This window comes from Rhinolophus sinicus, chromosome 14 (genome assembly GCF_057876585.1).
Source record: "Rhinolophus sinicus isolate RSI-liver-muscle chromosome 14, RSI-T2T, whole genome shotgun sequence".
NCBI lineage: Eukaryota > Metazoa > Chordata > Mammalia > Chiroptera > Rhinolophidae > Rhinolophus > Rhinolophus sinicus.
The window spans coordinates 146,857,867-146,877,769 of NC_142514.1; the positions used below are offsets into that span (position 1 = coordinate 146,857,867).

Below are 19,903 nucleotides of genomic sequence, written 5' to 3' on the forward strand. Positions count from 1 at the left end.
AGGAAAAATTAATATATTTAGTTTTTTTAGTGATGCTTTTTTTCCCCAGCCAATTGTTCCTATAAGGAATGCAACAGATCTGAAAATAGCAATTAGTTGAAATGTTATAAAACTCAAAGAAATATGGAAATATGATAAACCTCTAGCCTAAATAATTGGCAATTTAAAGATGAATACTTACAAGTTCATGGACATCAGTTTTAAAGACAGAATGTACTCCAATAATGAAAGGTGTTGGAGAACTTAGAACTTCCAATAGCTGAGCTGGGAGAATAGGAATATAAGGGTAACTGAAAATAATAAAAATATATGTGAGATATATGTGTTTTTCCATAATATAAACATATTTTTCTTTCATTTTTATGCTGTATGAATTTTAGATTACTTATGTCTAGAAATTATCAATAATATTCTTACAGTTGTTAATATTTAATTTTTGAAAGGACAGATTAAAAAAATCTTCATGTGAAAGATATCAGAGAAAACAAGATATAAAGTAAATGGAACACAGGGCAGCTTCCTTATCCCTTCTCCTGCTAGGCAAACAGTATTCTTGGTTTTTTAAAATTTTGCTTGAAAGCATTTTTCCTTACATAGAAAGCTAATATCAGATGGTAACATCTAATAACTGACTCCTCAGATGAGCCCAGCTCTCCCCTCAATACTGGTGATGATTTGTCTACATAAAACAATATTTCAAATTCCCTTTTCTGTACTCAATTTTTGCATTCAATAAGAATGGCGAAGTAATATTAAGGCCTAGAAACTCTTTTAATCTATGGATTAAGAAAAGCAGGTAGGTCAAAATAAAAATAGTAAGATCTGGAGACAGTCTAAATTTTTTTTCTAGTATATATGAACCTAAGTTTCCTAGATGTTATAATTATCAAATTGACAAAAAAGTATATTGAATAAAATATTCTATTTACAGCACTACCAGGCATCACTGTTTAGATTTTTTTTTTTAACTTTTTATCATAGAAAAATTTTAACATACCCCTCAAATAACAGAGAAAAAAAGGAAAATGAAGCCCTATGTATCCAATCCAGATTTGACAATTACCAATGTATAATCACATATATTTTTCTATGCACTTCTATTCTCTTCCCTACTGTACTGTTTGAGGCAAATTCCAGACATCATATTATTTATATATAAATACTTTAGTAGATATCTAAAAAAGATAAGGGCGATTTTTTTTAACAAAACCATAATACCATTATAATCCCCAAATTAATAATTCTTTAATATCAAATAATCATATAGCACTAACTTAGAACATTTATCACCAACTGTATTCAAAGAGAACTAAATACTACTTATAATACTATTGAAATTATTTTTTTACTAAATCAACACTCAGTAACAGACAGCTTGGAAAAGTTCCAAATTCTAGGTTAGATTTCTATCAGAATCATGACTTTGTACAATATGCCCTGTGGTTCAAATCTATTATGCTATGACCTTTTGACTAATCATTAATAATTAATGCATAATTCGGAAATAAATAAAAGTACCAAATGAAAAAAATCTCACCTATATTTAAGAGGAAACATTAAAGATTCCAGAGCTCTGCAAGCATCACTAAGTCTCTGGAAACTTGCGGAATGGAAGAGAACCTTATTTTCTGTGAGGACTGCACAAAAGAGGCTGAGGACATTTTGAATTCCTGAAAAACACAAGAGTGAATGCTTACCAAATGCATTTAATTTTATATGTGTTGCCCACAAACACAGACTTAGAATGACATGGAATGAAAAAGCCAGTATTTTTGAAATCTCTGAAGAAAAATATTTGGTTAAACTATAAACTTCACATAAGCTATAGGTATTTGTTTCCCAAACTTTTAGGTTGTTTTTCTTTATTCTTCAAATCAGTATAACTCATTGAACATACTGGTTGTTTGGAAATACACTATTACCTTCTTTTCATTTCATCTCCAAGGTCTGTACTTAAATTCCTATTTTAGATGCTGGCATTGTTCTAATAACTTCTTTTTTCCTTTAAAATCCATTTGTCTAATGTTAATATAACCACACCATCTTTGCTGTTGACATTTTCCTGGTATAACTTTTTCCCTATCTTTACTTCAGTTTTTTCCACTTCTTGTAAATAGAGTATAGTTGACATTTAAAAAAATCCAATCTGACAACTTTTGTCTTTTAACTAGACCATTTAATCAACTTATATTTATTGCAATTATTTCTATATGTACATATATATATATATATGACCATATTTTATACTTTTATTTGTTCTACCTCTTTTTTTCCTTTCTTTATGATTTCTATTATCCTGGCTCTTTAATCCCCTCTGGCTGTGTGGAATTTATAAGCTCTGTTCTTATTTTTATTTTTTTAGTGGCAACTCTAGAAAATACAGCATGGATATTTATCAAATTGAAGTTAAATAAGTACATAATTTCTTATTTTCTCTTTTACTACTGAATCACCTTTTTTTTTTTTTTAACATATCAGTTCAACCTTAATTACATGAACCCAGTAAATCAAGAGTTTCCATTAGTTTTCTAAAGGTAAAATACTTGCTATATTTCCCTTACCATAGCTTGTCCCTTCATGTGACACATGCAAATTTCTTCTTGGTCCATTATTAATTGCTGCAGTCTTTTATCATTTCCAACTTATCCCATATGATACATCTGAATTTACAGTTCAAGTTTTTAATCTCTCATCTAAGAGTTTCATAGCTGATTTCCCTTATCCAGTCCTTATTCACTTCAAATCTAACCTTCAGACAGTTTCTAGCATCATAGACATAAAATATAAATCTGATTATGTCATTTTCATGCTTCAAGCCCTTCAATATCTTCTAATCCTTTGGATTAGTGATTTTCAAATGCATTCCGTTCTGCAGAAGCAATTTAGTAAGAGAAATTTTGCTTCAATGTGTTTAATGTATTAATCTCTCCGAGATTCAGTTGGTAGAATGAGGATTATTATAGTTGTTATCATTAATTTCCTTTGAAGTTAGGGTTCTGATGCTAAAAATGTTTGAAAACACCTAACCTACAAGATTAAGTCTGAGCTCCATGCTAAAATGCCTTCATGGTCCTACTTCCATCTTTCCAATCCCGTTGTTCCATCCCACACTTGTGTGATCAATATTGAACTAACCTAGCTCTCAGAACACTTCTTCCAGTTTGATATCTCTTCTACTTTTGCTCATGTTCTTTCTGCCTATGTCTCCTTCATTAAAATTGAGTTCCTCAAAGGTAACATGGGACCTTATATACTTCTATATCCCTCTTACCAAGCACAGCACCTACTACCGTGTTTCCCCCAAAATAAGACCTAGCCGGACAATCAGCTCTAATGCGTCTTTTGGAGCAAATATTAATATAAGATCCGGTCTTATTTTACTATACTATAAGACCAGGTATAATATAACATAACATCACATCACATCACATCACATCACATCACATCACATCACATCACATCACATCACATCACATCACATCACATCACATCCAATCTTATTTTACTATAAGACTGGGTCTTATATAAGACCGGGTCTTATATAAGACCGGGTCTTATATAATTTTTGCTCCAAAAGATGCATTAGAGCTGATTGTCCGGGCAGGTCTTACTCTTGGGGAAACACGGTATAGAGTAGGCACTCAAAAGTGTTTCACTGAATGGACAAACTCTGAATGGCAACGTGAATCTCACTATTAAAAGATGTTAAAACTTGATGTATTATAGAATTGTACATTTAAAACCAATGTAATTTTACTAACCACTGTCACCCCAATATATTTAATTAAAAAAAACAGTGACTTAAAAAAAAAGATGTTAAAACTTTCATTAAAAGATGTCAGAGAATATCTTTATGAAATCAGGTAGGGAGTGTAAAATACACAAATCATAAATAAAAAGATTGACAAATTATGTTATTTAAATAAAAAATTTCTCCATCCAAAAATAAATTTAAAAATGAAGACAGGTTTCAAACAGAAATCATCTACAAAGTATATAAATGTAAAAAGATAAGTATCTAAAATACGATTTTAAAAATCCCCACTAAAATCAATAGGAAAAGAAAAAACAAAAAAGGAATACAGTTGAGCCTTCTACAACATGGGTTTGAACTGCTTGGGTCCACTTATATGTGGGCTATTTTCAATAAATACTGTAAATGTATTTTCTCTTCCTTATGATTTTAATAACATTTTCTTTTCTCTAGCTTACTTTATTGTAAAAATACAGCATCAGTGTTTAATACATAAAACATACAAAATATGTGTTAACTGACTGTTATTGGTAAGGCTTCTGGTCAACAATAGATTATTAGTAGTTAAGTTTTGGGGGAGTCAAAAATTATGTGGCTTTTCAACTGAGGGGGGATTGGTACCCCTAACTCTCATTTTGACTGAGGGTCAACTGTAATATGAACTTACAATCTACAGAAGAGGAAAGCAAAATAGCTGATAAACATGAAAAGAGGCTCCAGGATTTCTGATCAAGATGGCAGAGTAAACGTGGTGCTTGCCTCCTTTCACAACCACATCAAAGTTACAACTAAACTGCAGAATAACCATCATTGAGAACTGCTTAACGTCTAGCTGAACTGAAGCACTACAACTAAGGACATCCAGAAGAAGACACCTCAAGACGGGTAGGAGGGGCAGTGGAAAGGGCTGTTCTCACACCTATGTGTGAGACCATTTTTAATGTGAGACCATTAAAAATCCGGATGAATATCTTGGCTACAGAGGTCTTCATCGGAGGAATGAGGGGTCCCAGCCCCAGACCAGACTCACCAGCCCAGGGTTCCATTGCCAGGGAGAGAAGACCCCATAAATTCTGGCTGTGAAAACCAGCAGAGATTGTGGCTGACTGAGATGAGGGCGGCTGCAGTTCCAAATATTCCTTTTAAAGGGCCTGCACACAGACTTACTCACTAACCGACTCTCTCTGACAGACTCACTTCTTCTGAGCTCCAGCTCTTAGGCGAAGGCTTGAAAGGCACCAAGGACATATGGGGAGGAACTAAAATTTCTGGCTTCAGGGTGAGGTCTATAGGGGCAGCTTTCTCCCAGAAGGAGGAACTGAAGAAAGCCATTGATTCTTTGATGAGCCCTCCTTCCTCCTGGTGCGCAGACTCAAGTAGCTGCCATATCTGAGCCTCCATCAACCTGGTTAACACTGTTCTTTCACCTCTCCTGGTGATTTCCTGAGAAACTGCCTCACCCAATTTGCAAATCCAACCAAACTGCTTCCAGTGGCTTTTCTGTATAAATAGACTGTCTTGGCTCAGGCAGTTCACTTTTCTAAAATCTCTCAAAGGATCATAAAACCCAAAAAAAAACACACCAACCAGCCTCTGGCTTCAGCATGTCCTGTAGCTCTAGCTGAGCAGCCCTAAGCCTGACACTAGTCACTGCTGGCCTCTCAAGACACCTCCAAGCCCAGTGCAGGCAGTAGCCATCTGTGGATTACTTTGTGACTCATGCCAGTTGGCCCGTGGCCAGGCACAGGCTATGGGTGAACTTGGCCTGAAGCAGGTCCCCTCTCAGGAGTTCCTGGAAATGGCACACCTGGTGGCCAGCTTCGGACTTAGCCAGAGCATCAGGTAGCCACCTCCAAGGATGACACACCCAAAGGTCAGGCACCAGAGCCCAGCTAAAGCAAATCCTGCTCTGTAGCGTCAGCTCCTGCACAATAATTCCTTCACTGTAGTCACGGCCAGTCCTCACAACCAATCAGTCCAAGGGTTGATACCTCCCATTAATGTGCAAACAGCAACCAAGGCTCAACTACAAAAGGGGGGCACACATAACCCACATAAGAGACACACCTGAAGCACTTGCCTCTGGTGACCAGGAAGACTGCTCCAGGGGGCCACATAGGACACCTACTACATAAGGCCACTCTACTGAGACCGGGAGGCATAACAGCCCTACCTAATACATAGAAACAAACACAGAGAGGCAGCCATAATGGGAGACAAAGAAACATGTCCCAAATAAAAGAACAGAACAAAACTCTGAACAAAAAGCTAAACAAAATGGAAACAAGCAACCTACCAGATGCAGAGTTCAAAATGCTGGTTATGAAATGATCAATGATCTCAAGGAGAATTTCAATAAAGAGATAGGAAACATAAAAATGGAGATTGAAAATATGAAAAAGAATCAGTCAGAAATGAAGACTACAGTAACTAAATCAAGAACACATTACAGGGAATCAACAATATTAGATGAAGCAGAGAAACAAATCAGCAATTTAAAAAATAAGGGAGTAGAAAATACCCAATCAGGACAGCAAAAAGAAAGAATCCAAAAAAATGAGGAGAGTTTAAGGGGTCTCTGGGACAAACTGAAGCACGCCAACATTCACATCACAGGGGTTCCAGAAGGAGAAGAGAGAAAGAGCAAGGAATTAAATACCTATTTGAAGAAATAATGATGAAAAGTGTCCCTAACCTGGCGAAGGAAATAAATATACAATCCCAGAAAGTGAGAGAGTCCCAAACAAGATGAACCCAAAGAGACCCATATCATAATTAAAATGCCAAAGGTTAAAGACAAAGAGAGAATCTTAAAAGCAGCAAGAGAAAAGCAGTTAGTTACCTACAAAGGCGCTCCCATAAGACTGTCAGCTGATTTCTCAACAAAAACTTCACAGGCCAGAAGGGATTGGCAGGAAATATTCAAAGTAATGAAAAGCAAGGACCTACAACCAAGATTACTCTACCCAGCAAAGCTATCATTTAGGATTGAAAGGACAGATAAAGAGCTTCCTAGACAAGAAAAAGCTAAAGGAGTTCATCAACACCAAATCAGTATTGCAAGGAATCTTATAGGGACTTCTTTAAGATGGAAAAAAAAGATAAAAAATATGAATAATAATAATAAAATGGCAATAACTACTTATCTATGAATAATTACTTTAAATATAAATGGATTAAATGCTCCAATCAAATGATAGGGTAGCTAAATGGATAAGAAAACATGACCCTTACATATGCTGCCTACAAGTGACTCATTTCAGATTGAAAGACATACATAGACTGAAAGTAAAGGGATGGGAAAAGGGTATCTCATAAATGGAAACAAATAACAAAAAATGCAGGGGAAACAATACTTATAACAGACAAAATAGATTTTAAAACAAAGGCTATAACAAGAGACAAATAAGGACCCAGTAATCCCACTCCTGGGTATTTATCTGAAAAAACCCAAAATGCTACTGAGGGGATGTGTGCATCCATATGTTCACTGCACCACTGTTTACAATGGCCAAGACTGGAGGGAGCCTGGGTTTCTGTCGGTGGATGAATGGATAAAGCAGATATGGTACATGTATACAATGGAATATTGCTTGGTCATGGAAGGGAATTAGTTTCATGCCATCTACAGTGGCATGGATGGACCTAGTGGATATTGTGCTGAGTGAAGTATGACAGACAAGAAAAGACAGATGCAATGTGATTTCACTTATATGTAGAATCTAAAGAACAAAATAAACAAAGAAAACAGAAACAAACTCACAGATACAGAGAACATTTTGATGGTTGCTAGATGGGAGGGGGATTGGGGATGGTTGAAGAAGGGGAAGGAATTAAGAAGAACAAATTGGTAGGTACAAAATAGTCATGGGGATGTAAAGTAAAGCATAAAGAATATAGTCAATAATATGGTACTAACTATGTAAAGTGCCAGGTGGGTACTAGACTAGTCAGGGGGATCAGTTCTTAAATTGCCTAAGTGTCTAACCACTATGCTGTACACCTGAAATTAATATAAAATAATATCGAATGTCAACTTTAATTAAAAATGTAAAAGGGGGAGAAAATGTGAAGGGAGTAAGAAGTTCAAATTTCCAGGTATAAAACAAGTAAGTCATGGGGATGTAATGTACAGCATAGTGAATACAGTCAATAATATTGCGATAGCGTGGTACAGTGTCAGATGGTTCCTGGACATTTATCACGGTGATCACTTCTTTAGGTATATAAGTGTTGGATAACTACAGTGTACACCTGAAACTAATATAATATTGTATGTTAGCTACATTTTAATAAAAATTAAAAAACATGAATAAATCTTCTAAATACAAAATTGAATGAGAAAAGGTGTAAAATAATTATGTAGAATTATAGCATTTATGTTTTGTTTAAAAACATACAAAATACTACTGTGTATTATTTAGGTATATATAAACATACAGTCATATAAAGAAATGTCTGGGACTAATAAACACCAAATTCAGGATAGCGTTCGTTTGGGAAGAGTAGGCATATGCAGAAAGTTTCAACTATATTTATTAAACTGGATTATGGATACATGGATTTTTAACATTTCCTAGGAAATAATTTAAACCTTACATAAAAGTTGCAAGAATAAGAATAGTGCATAGAGCAACCATCTAGCATTTGCCATGATTGTTCCATTTGCTTTAACATTTGTACTTATGTGCTAGTGCGCACTCTCTCTTCCTACACACACCCACACACATATTTTTCTGAGTCATTTAAGTGTATACATCATAATATTTACCCCTAAATACTTCAGTGTTTTTCTTAAGGATAAAGATAATATCTTTCAAAACCACAGTATAGTTATCATCTTCAGCAAATTTAACATTGTTACAATATTTTAAGTCTAATCTGACATTTGTATAGTCATGTGCCATATAATGACATTTCAGTCAACGATGTAATGCACATAAGATTGTGGTCCCATAAGATTATAATGGAGCTGAAAAATTCTTATCACATAGTAACATCGAAGCCACTGTAACTTCCAGGGTAATACATTACTCGTGTGTTTGTAGTGATGCTGGTGTGAACAAACCTACTGAGCTGCCAGTTATATAAAAGTATAGTACATACAATTATGTACACTACATAATACTTGATAATGATAACGACTATATTTTATTAATACATTTACTATACCATATATATTTATTATTCTACTCATAAAAAAAGTTTGATGTAAAACAGTATGCCATGTTACACTGGCAGCAGCGTGTCTTGATTATATCATTTCCTCTTATGCTTGACTTAATCTCACGTTAAATGATTATATCGTTTCCTCTTATGCTTGACTTAATCTCCTGTACAGCAACATGCTGTACAGGATTGTAGCCCAGGTGCAGTAGACTATACCATAAAACCTAGGCATATAGTAGGCTATGCAACAGATTTGTGTGAGTACAACCTATGATGTTCGAAAGACAACGAAATTGCCTAACACCACATTTCTTAGACATATCCCCATTGTCAAATGGCACATGATTGTATTCCAGTATTGTCCACTGACTCAGTAATAATTCTTTAGAGATTTTCCCCCACAGTCAAGATTCATTCTAAGATCAGATATTCCATTTAGATAGGTGTTTTTAGTCTCATTCAATATGGAGCATTTCCACAACCTTAATTTTTTTTTTTATTCAGGTGAAATTTATATACCATAAAATTAACCATTTTAAAGAGAACAATTTATTAATTTGCTTATGTTGAATCATCCTTGCATCCCAGGAATAAATAAATCCCATTTAATCATGGTGTATGGTCATTTCACTGTATTGTTGGATTTGGTTAGCTAATATTTTGCTGAGGATTTTTGCATCTTCACATATATATGTGCGCGCACACACACACACACACCCCTGACAAATCCTGAGCTCACACCATTACTTTCAATTTTAATCCATTTCCACAGGGTTGCCCCACTGACTCCAATACATATTTGTACTTCCCTTCTTCTAGTAAGAACCCTGGATCTTAATAACATAAACACATTTATTCACTTGCTGAATCTTGTATTACATATAGAATAGTTGCAGAATTTTTTAGCCATTCGAATTCTAAACACCACACCAGCTAAAAAGGAATTAACAATTTATTTGCGATTCTCTCCTCAAACCTGTCTAGTACTGAGGTTATATATAGTCATATATTGTGTTCTTAAGTTACTTTAGTTAGTTTTTACTCTTTAGTGTGCTTATGTTATTCACTTGAAAGATAGTGAAGTTTGTTTCTGTATGCTTTCAGTTTTAAGATTTTCTTTTTCATTTTTTCCCGTCATGACTGATCTAATATTATTTTCTGAAGATATAAAACCTCAACACACTTCCTGAAGTCAAAATGATATAACAAGGTCTACTCAGAGAAGTGTCATTCCTCCCCTGAACTAATAGTATTGTGCCAATATCAACTTCCTAGTTATTATAATGTACTATGATTATATATTAGTTGGGGGAAGGTGGGTGATGTATACTTGAGGATTCTCTGCACCAATTTAGCAAGTTCTTCTGAGTCAAAGTATTTAAATGTTTGTATTTTTAAAAGTCTGTGGTTGTATTAGTTTCCAATAGCTGCTATAACAAATTCACATAAACTTGATGGCTTAAAACAATACAAATATATTATCTTAAAGATCTGGAGGTCAGAAGTCCTACGCTTGGGTTTTTAAGCTTTTACCAACTGCCCACATTCCTCTGCTCATGCCCCTTTTCCATCTTCAAAGCTGGCAAAGGCCAGTTGAGTCTTTCTTCTTTATGTCTTGTCAGAGTGCATTACTTTGACACTGACTCTTCTGCCTCCTTCCTTCCTTCCTTAAGAACCCTTGTGACTACACTGGGCCCATATAAAGGAACTGACCCTCAAGTTGGATTTTGAAGGATAAGCTGACGTTAGTTAGGGAGACAACAGCAGCAAGGCTTTCAAAGCTGACAGACCACGTGCAAAGAAATAGAGGACTTATAGAGGAAAAGGCTCTAAGAGACCTACAAGTAGTTGTGTCAAGGGAAGGTTCATGAGAAGGAGTCCTTGCTTTTTTCCTGAAGACTCTAGGGAAGAACTTTTCCTCTCCACTCTTATCTGAACCCTCTGCATTTCCCCACAAAAAAAGATAATCTGTTCTGATAATCTATTAGAAAATAAAACTCACCGTCACATCATTTAGTAAAAGAAAATTGTGAAGAAGGAAGGCATGCAGTTGTAAGGGATTCTACCCTACTTAGTATCAATGAAAACAACCAGTTGATGAAATCAAGGGTGAAATATTATTACACTATACTTACCAAGACAGGATTTATGTGTCATGCAGTAGAAATGAGTTAGGGACAATATTCTAGTGCTCAAAGGATAAGTTTTTCATTACCCAAAAAATTATACAGTGTAATACAGAATAATTTATCCACATCTAATTTACCCATACCTCAAATATTTTAAGAAATTTCATTAATATTTTTATTTCTACCTAACAATACTTGTTGCTACGGTCATAATACACAGTTATTTAAAATCCAATGTCTTTGAACTACAAGTCATAAGCAGTTTTCTACATAACCTTGAATTGTCCTAGTCTTCAGTAGCCAATGTCTAGCCAAAGCTGCACAATAACAGCAGAGAAGACAATATGAAAAACAAACAGTCCAGTGATAATTACTACTGATTTCAGTACAATGGTACATACACATCCTGTTGATTGTTCAAATAGTAAAACATCCTGAAAAATTACTTCCTGAGCTTAACTTTTCTTTAGGGTTAAAGTTCTAAAATTCATAACATCAAATATTAACAAATGTATTTGTTTCCCGTTTTGAAAAAACAACACCAAAAACTTTTCTCCAGAATCTTCTTGTTCTCTGAATAATATGATATGCTGCACAAATAGAACACTACATCTTAGCTTTTAAATGAAGAATTGAAGGCCATGATTTCAAGACAGGATATATTTCAGAAAGCTTACAATTTATTACACTTCTTTCTGGTCAATCCACAATGACAAAAACAATATAATAATGGTAATGAAAAAGGAGATTTCTCATTCATTCAATCTGTTGAGTATCTACTATGCTTCAGGCACTGGGAATACTGCAGTAAAGAAAAACAAGATCCCTACCTTCACAGATTAAGTAAAGCTTGATGTATTTTATATAGTTCAGTTTTATAATTGAGGCAATGTTTAAAATTTGTTACCATCCAGAATATTATTTCCAAATGTTAGAAATAGAAATCTAAGTTAAAAAAAAAAAAAAAAGTTAAGAAATGTAAATGAATTGGGCAACCCATAAGTGGGTATAGTTTAGTGGTTACGAACACACATTTATCACCTTGAGGGTGACATGAATTAAAATATACTCTCTGTGCTTATAAGTAGAGTTTAGCAATATGGTAAACTTTAAATAGGAGAAGTCAATTAACAAATACATATGACCACAAAGAATTCAAATCTAAAACTGTATATATCCTAAGTAATCCATAAAAGACCAACTTAACCAAAACAGTGTAAAAAGGTACAGCACATTTCCTTCCTTGTTTAACACTATAATTGGTTTTCTGAGTCTAGGACAATCACTTCAACACCAAACGGCCCAGATTCCTAGTCTCTGTGCCTTTTCTGATTGACCAGGTTTTAAAATCTACTTTAACATCTAAATTTAAGAAGCAGGAAGAGAGAAGGGACTTAGGAGTACAACAGCAAATAAGGGGAAGGATAATAAAGTAACTGGAGAATTAAAGCAAGGAGCAGAAATAACACTTGTAAAACTTCTTCCTTTTTTTCTCCCTTTTCCTCCCGTCCTCCACTATTAAATCTTTACTGGACTGCTGAGATATATAAGAAACTGCTAAACTCTAGGGATGGATAGAAAGACATGTTTTTGCTGTTGTTGCCTCTTTCTTTTAATTAAAGTTTATTGGGGTGACAATTGTTAGTAAAATAACATACATTTCAGGTGTACATTTCTATAGTACATCATCTATATCTCACATTATGTGTTCACCAGATTAAAGACCCTTGAGGTAGGCTCGTACAAGCTCACAATTCAGTGAAGATGGCAGATTAGTAAATAAATAGTTAAAACACAAATAATAGAGATATGGACAAAGTGTTATAGAGCACAGAAAAAGAGGACGATTTGTCCTACCATAATTTATAAATTGCATATACTTAAATATTGGAGTAGCCATATTTTAAAAGAAGAAAAATCTCTAAAGTGCTAAAAGAGCACAATAAAATTTTAGACAAGAGAACTTTGTGACAATGAAGGATAATACTTAATGACAATGAAGGATAATACTTAATTAACCCAGAGCATTTGCATTCATTAAAGATACAGTACAAAGAGTCAGTACAAAGATGGAGACAGCTATTTAATAGCAGCATGTCAGCACCATAAAAGGTAAAGAAAGAAGACAGTTTTGAACCAGGATTCTTCAAACTATCCTCAAATTATATCATACAGCAACCACATACTTTATTTATGTGTAATTCTAACAAACGTAGCACACTAGTCAACAAATCCTTAAATGATCAATGACTGTCAGTCTTTGGTATTTTAAAAATAGTTTCCTTTACAAAACCAGCGTAAATATTTAATTTTTAATTTTGAAAGGAAAAGCAATTAACTTCCTGATAACATTCTGACTATTATTTCCTACAATCCTATGCTCAAGCATCATCAAACATCAAACAACTATTTCATAAAGGCCTCTCATGGCTCTAGAACACTGCTTACGTTCTTCTTTCTGCTTGGAATGTCCATCTTGCTCTTTTCTACCTAGTTAAAAGCTAGCTATTGTTATCTCTATTATTGCACTAATTATACTGTACTATCATTTAAACTAAAAGTGTACTATCCACTAAGCTAAAAGTATATCTGGGATAAGGGCTATGATTTTTTTTATTTTTATATTCCTATGACTACCACAGAACTTGACATATGGTAACTGCTTTGAAAACATTTGATGAAAAAAATATATTCCTGCAGGTAGGAATTACAGGAACAATATTCTTTGTGATATTTATTACAAAAAAAATTAAATTAGAACAGTCTTCCCTAGAGATCCTTATGCCTTTGGAGGTGAGTACACATGGTAAGCAATTTCTCCAGAAAAGTGCTCCAGAACAAGCTAGGGAGAAGATTTTATTTGTTTGAAATCCCCAAGGAAAATTGCTAATATTCAAACTGTTAAAAAATAATTAATCATAGATATACAGTTATATCAAAACACTATTCCTTCTTCACCTAGAGGGCAATATGCCATTCATAGTAATGGTCTAAACTCTTGTGCACTCAGTTTCTTCAACAATCTTTTTTACTATATATATTGAAAAAGAAAATGCCCACTTCATTTTCCCCCATTATAATGGAGAATAAGACTAGAACAAATAATAATGCTATATAAATAAGCTAAAAAAACTAAGTGAAAGTAGAAACGTGATCCAAGGTACTAGATTTTGATCACTAAAGAAAAATCATTCTATCTATGATTGATGCATTACTCGTATGGTTCATAAATTTACCAATCAACATATTCTTCTTAAAGGTGTTTCCTTTAAAGAGAACAATTTTGCACAACCTAACCCTTCATTCTTTCCTCTGGTATCATTTCATCTTTCTATTTCAGGAACATAAACTATTTTTGAAATTCTTATAAAACTTACTATCACTTCAAAAATAATTACATAGCATTATAGACAGAGATTTTCCAAGGAAAGACAAAAGAGAGAATACCAAAAGTTTTCCATTAAAATATTTAAAAACAGAAATAACTTTCTGAATAGCAAGTTACAGTTACAATCAATATTTAGAGTGTTTATGTACAAAGAAATGTTTGTAAGATAAACTGAAGATACACTCGAGCAAACATTTAATAATTTTTAAAAAAATCTATACTTAGTATTAGAGATAATCAATACAAATAATAAATAGTAGATAATAATTAACTATTATTATTGACCTAATAATAGTTAATGAAAAACTGGCTAAAGTCAAATATGGGTAAGTAAAAAGACAGTATGCATATAAAAAAGTATATACCAAGAATGAATCATGAGGAAATAAAATTTCGAATAGACCAATAATAAGTAAGGAAATTAAAACAGTAATCAAATCCTCCCAACAAAGAAAAGTCCAGGACCAGATGGTTTCACTGACGAATTCTACCAAGCATACATGTATAAAGAAGAACACCAATTCTTCTCAAACTCGTTTTAAAAAACTAAAGAGGAAGGAACACTCCCAAATTAATTTTCAAGGCCCACGTTATCCTAAAAACAAAGCCAGACAGTCCCCAACTTACTTGTACATTGGTGTTCGACTTACGATTTTTGGACTTTACAATATACATTCAGTAGAAATTGTACTTCGAATTTTGTTGAAAACTACAAGATTTTGAGGAAACAAATAAATGAAAGGTATCCTGTGTTCCTGGGTCAGAAGAATTAATATTGTTAAAATGTCCATGTTACTCAAAAACATCTACGGATTCAACGTACTCTCTCTCAAAACTGTAATGATATTTTTCACAGAAATAGAAAAAAAAATCCTAAAATTCATATAGAACCGTAAAAGACCCCAACAGCCAAAGCAATCCTGAAAAAAGAAGAACAAAGCTGGAGGCATTACAATTCCTGATTTGAAACTATATTTCAAAGCTATAGTAATCAAAAGTATAGTACTGGCATAAGAACAGACACATAGAACAATGGAAGAGAATTGAGAACGTAGAAATAAACTCACACATATATAGTCAACAAACACTTGACAAAGGAACCAAGACTACTCAATGGGGAAAGGAGAGTCTCTTCTCTACATGGTGCTGGGAAAATTGAATATTCACATGTAAAAGAATGAAATTGGACAACATCTCACATCAGTCACAGAAAAATAACTTGAAATGAATCAGATACATAAATGTAAGAACCCAAACTATAAACCTACCACGTTTCCCCGAAAATAAGACCTAGCCAGACAATCCGCTCTAAAGCGTGTTTTGGAGCAAAAATTAATATAAGACCCAGTATTATAGTATATTATATCCAGTATTGTATTATTGTTATGTTATGTTATGTTATGTTATGTTATGTTATGTTATGTTATGTTATGTTATGTTATGTTATGTTATGTTATGTTATGTTATGTTATGTTATGTTATGTTATGTTATGTTATGTTATGTTATGTTATGTTATGTTATGTTATGTTATGTTATGTTATGTTATGTTATACCCGGTCTTATAGTAAAATAATACCGGGTCTTATATTAATTTTTGCTCCAAAAGATGCATTAGAGCTGATTGTCCGGCTAGGTCTTATTTTCGAGGAAACAGATTATTAGAAGAAAACAGAGAAAAACTCCCTGACATTGGTCTTAACAATGATTTTTTTGGATGTGACATCAAAAGTGCAAGCAGCAAAAGCAAAAATAAATAAATGGGACTACATCAAATTAAAAAGTTTCTGTACAACAAAAGAAACAATTAGTAAAATAAAAAGACAACCTATAAGAGAAAATATATGTAAACTATTTATCTGATAAGGAATTAATATCCAAAATATGTAAGGAACTCATACAACTTAATAGCAAAAAAACAAACAATCTGATTAAAAATTGGGAAAAGGATTTGAACAGACATTTTTAGAAAGAAGACATACAAATGCCAACAGGTACACGAAAAGATGCTCAACATCACTAAGCATCAAGGAAATGCAAATCAAAACCACAATGAGATATCATCTTACACCTGTTAGAATATTATCAAAAAGACAAGAGACAACAAGTGTTGGCAAGGCAGTGGAGAAAAGGGAACCGTGCTCACCAATGATAGAAATGTAAATTGGTGCAGCCATTATGAAAAACAGTATGGTGTTTCCTCAAGAATAAAACAGAACTACCATATAATCCATCAATCTCATGTCTGGGTATACATTTAAAAGGAAATGAAATCACTAACTCAAAAAGGCATCTACACTCCTGTGTTCATTACATCATTATTCACAACAGCCAAGACATGGCAACAACCGAAGTGTCCAGCAGTGGATGAATGCATAAAGAAAATACGGTATACATAATTCAATGAAATACTACTCAAACATAAAAGAAGGAATCTTGCCTTTTGTGACAATATGAGAAAACCTGAAGGCATTATGCTAAGTAAAAGAAGTCAGACTAACACAAATATCTTATGCTTTCATTTATATGTGGAATCTAAAAGAGGTGAATTCATAGAAATAAGAGAGTAGAATGGTTTTTGTCAGGTGCTAAAGGGTAGGGGAAATGGGGAGATGTTGGTCAAAGGGAATAAATTCCAGGTATAAGATGAATAAATTCTGGGGATCTACGGTACAGCATGGTGACTATAATAATACTGTATTACATATATACTTGAAAGTGTTGAGAGTAGATATAAAATGCTATTAGCATACACACACAAATAATAATTATGTCAGGGGATGGAGGTTTAACTAACCTCACTGTGGTAATCATTTCACAATATATATGTGCATCAAGTCATCACATGGTAAACTTTAAACTTATACATGTTTATGTCAATAATATCATTTATCAATACAGCTGGACAAAATATAAACACAGATGACTCAAGACTAATACTTAACTATGAAAACTGAGCAATGATAGCTGAAGACCCAAGATCATGTTAGTCTGCGACTTTAAAAATGTCTAATAAATAGTACACCGTAAAAACTGGAGACTAAGTATTCTAAAACTAGTGAGTCTGTAGTTAAAATCCATATTGTGGGTGAGTGGGTACGACAAAGATGTCATGAGAATTTCACAAAATTATTTGGGTCAACACCTCAGGAACACCTGAATTAAAAAGCTATGGATTAGATTTGAAAATCAGAGGGGCTACAAAAACCTGTTCCTGTGAATACAATCTTATTAACATTAAAAAAAGCCCTCCAGTTTTCCACACTTAAAACGTAAATCACATAAGCTGCAACAAGGAACAAACAAAAAAAGATGGGAAGTAAGAAATTAGGGTAATTAACAGGAAATTATGGGGAATGAGGGAGGTGATGGCAGAAGCACACATAATTATTTCAGGCAAACACAGAGAACTCTCAAACTACGGAAAACAAATTTATTATCTTAATCCTTGGAGAGAAGAACCAAGGAAATTTTATCATTACATTTAGACCTTTCACAGGAAGAGTAGTCAAGGCTACAAAAGAATCTTATACTCTTATCTGCTTCCTGTCTGTGCTGTGTAAAATCCACCACTACCACCCGACCCCCAACCCAGGTAGTAAACTCCGATAATAGTCTAATATTGGCTTTCCACAACACTGTAACCAAAATGACTGGTGATAACAGCACGCCTTTAGACAGAATTATCAGTACCACATGCTCTAGAAACTACAACTCTGCATACAGTGCTGTTTTAGAGGCATCTTTCTTTCTTCTTTCCTTTCTTATCTTTTCCTTATTCTTTCCCTGAAAAAGTAAATTTTGAATATGTAAGCAAAAGATAATTCAGCTCAAAATACTAGAGTGAAATAATGAAATCTGATCTTCAAGTGACTAATCATGTGTTTTGGCACACTTCATCCATTCACAAAGCATCTCCTAATGACATATAACTGCCATTCACTTCAAGGCTAGTGCATTCATTCATTTATTTAACAAACACTGATGACTTCTGTGCTCAGAGCACAAAGATAGATATACAGGATAAAAAGAACAATAAGTTCTAACTATTCTTTTATTCTCTTATTATAATGGCAGTTCTTGAAATTCACAGTCTACTATGGGAAAATTCCATATTATGAATAGGGAAAAAGCATAGCGCATAATTTCCATATGATCCCTGGAGAGATCTCACAATCAATATTATCAGCCCTGTGATACTTAATTCTATACTTTTTGTTATCTGAAACGGATAAAATCTCTAATTTGTTCAAGCATTGTACTTTAAAAAAAAAAGGTGTATATATATATATATATAAATGTGTGTGTGTGTGAGAGACAGAGAGACAGAGAGACAGAGAGACAGAGAGAGGAGAGAGATAGTTTGACAAGTTTTGAAAAAAAATTTTTATTGCAAGATAAACACAAATACAGAAAACTATACAAATCAAATATAAGGTTTAGTGAATTATCTTATAAACACTACCTTGGTCAAGAAGGAGAGGTTTGTTGGGAACCTTTCTGCCATACGTAAACATTATCCAGACTATTCTATTAACTGTTTCTCTGATTTTTACTATAGATAGTTTCATCACCCAAATGTGCATCCCTGGACACAATAGTCCAAACTCACTCTATTAAAAATGGGATGTGTTTTGAATCTCTTTTAATCTAGAGGTTTCTCCTCCATTCATTTCCTTTCCTTATAATTTATTTGTTAAAGAACCTGGGACATGTTACCAACAGTTTTTGAGAGCGTGGATTTTGACAAGTGTAGTCTCTCACTGCAGTTCAATATGTTCCCCTATCTTCCATATTTCTTGTGATCAGACTCAGATTTAATCCCTCTGGCAAAACTATAGATAATGTTTGGCAAGGCTCAGCACATAATATCTTCTTGTTTTTCTTCTTATGGTAACAGTTATTGATGCTTAGATCTTGATTCACTGAATTTTGTAAAATTACAATGTTCTATTTCTATAACTTCTTTTTCATTTATTGATAAAATGCTTTTAAAAAGAGACAATTCCCTTCATCTACTATTGGGCTACCCTGTACTATAGTTCATATAAACAATGCAGAATAAACACTTGATTCATTTCCTTTATTGATAAATTTTTCAAGGTAAAAAATTGGTTCCCTGTTATATTCTGAGGTAACCATATTTTAATATGATTATGAGTTCCTGGATTTAAAAATATTTGCTGAGTTTCAAACAACTGCAATTATCATTTTTGAAACTCAAACTGTACCATCTTAGATCAGTTGCAAGCCTCTTCAAGATGGCTTCTGAGTTCTTCTGACAAGGCCCTAGTGGTTTTTTCATTATTGAGATAAAATTCACATACCATAACATTCACCCTTTAAAAGTGTACAATTCAGTGGTTTTACATAGTCACAGGTTGTAAAACCATCACAAGTGTTTAACTCCAAAACAATTTCATGACCTGAAGAGAAATCCCATACTCGTTAGCAGTCAATTTCCA

General features: G+C 33.6%; 1 protein-coding gene across 2 annotated transcripts in view; it reads right to left on the reverse strand.

The window, feature by feature from the left end:
• SBF2 (SET binding factor 2) overlaps nucleotides 1-19,903 on the reverse strand; it is a 391,687-nt gene that overhangs the window by 176,927 nt on the left and 194,857 nt on the right. For both annotated transcript variants that reach the window (XM_019728981.3, XM_019728975.3), the window contains exons 7-8: nucleotides 1,538-1,670; nucleotides 182-290 (exon numbers count right to left, since the gene is read on the reverse strand). In XM_019728981.3, the coding sequence (XP_019584540.3) occupies nucleotides 182-290; nucleotides 1,538-1,670 (242 nt within the window). The remainder of the gene's footprint in view (nucleotides 1-181; nucleotides 291-1,537; nucleotides 1,671-19,903) is intronic.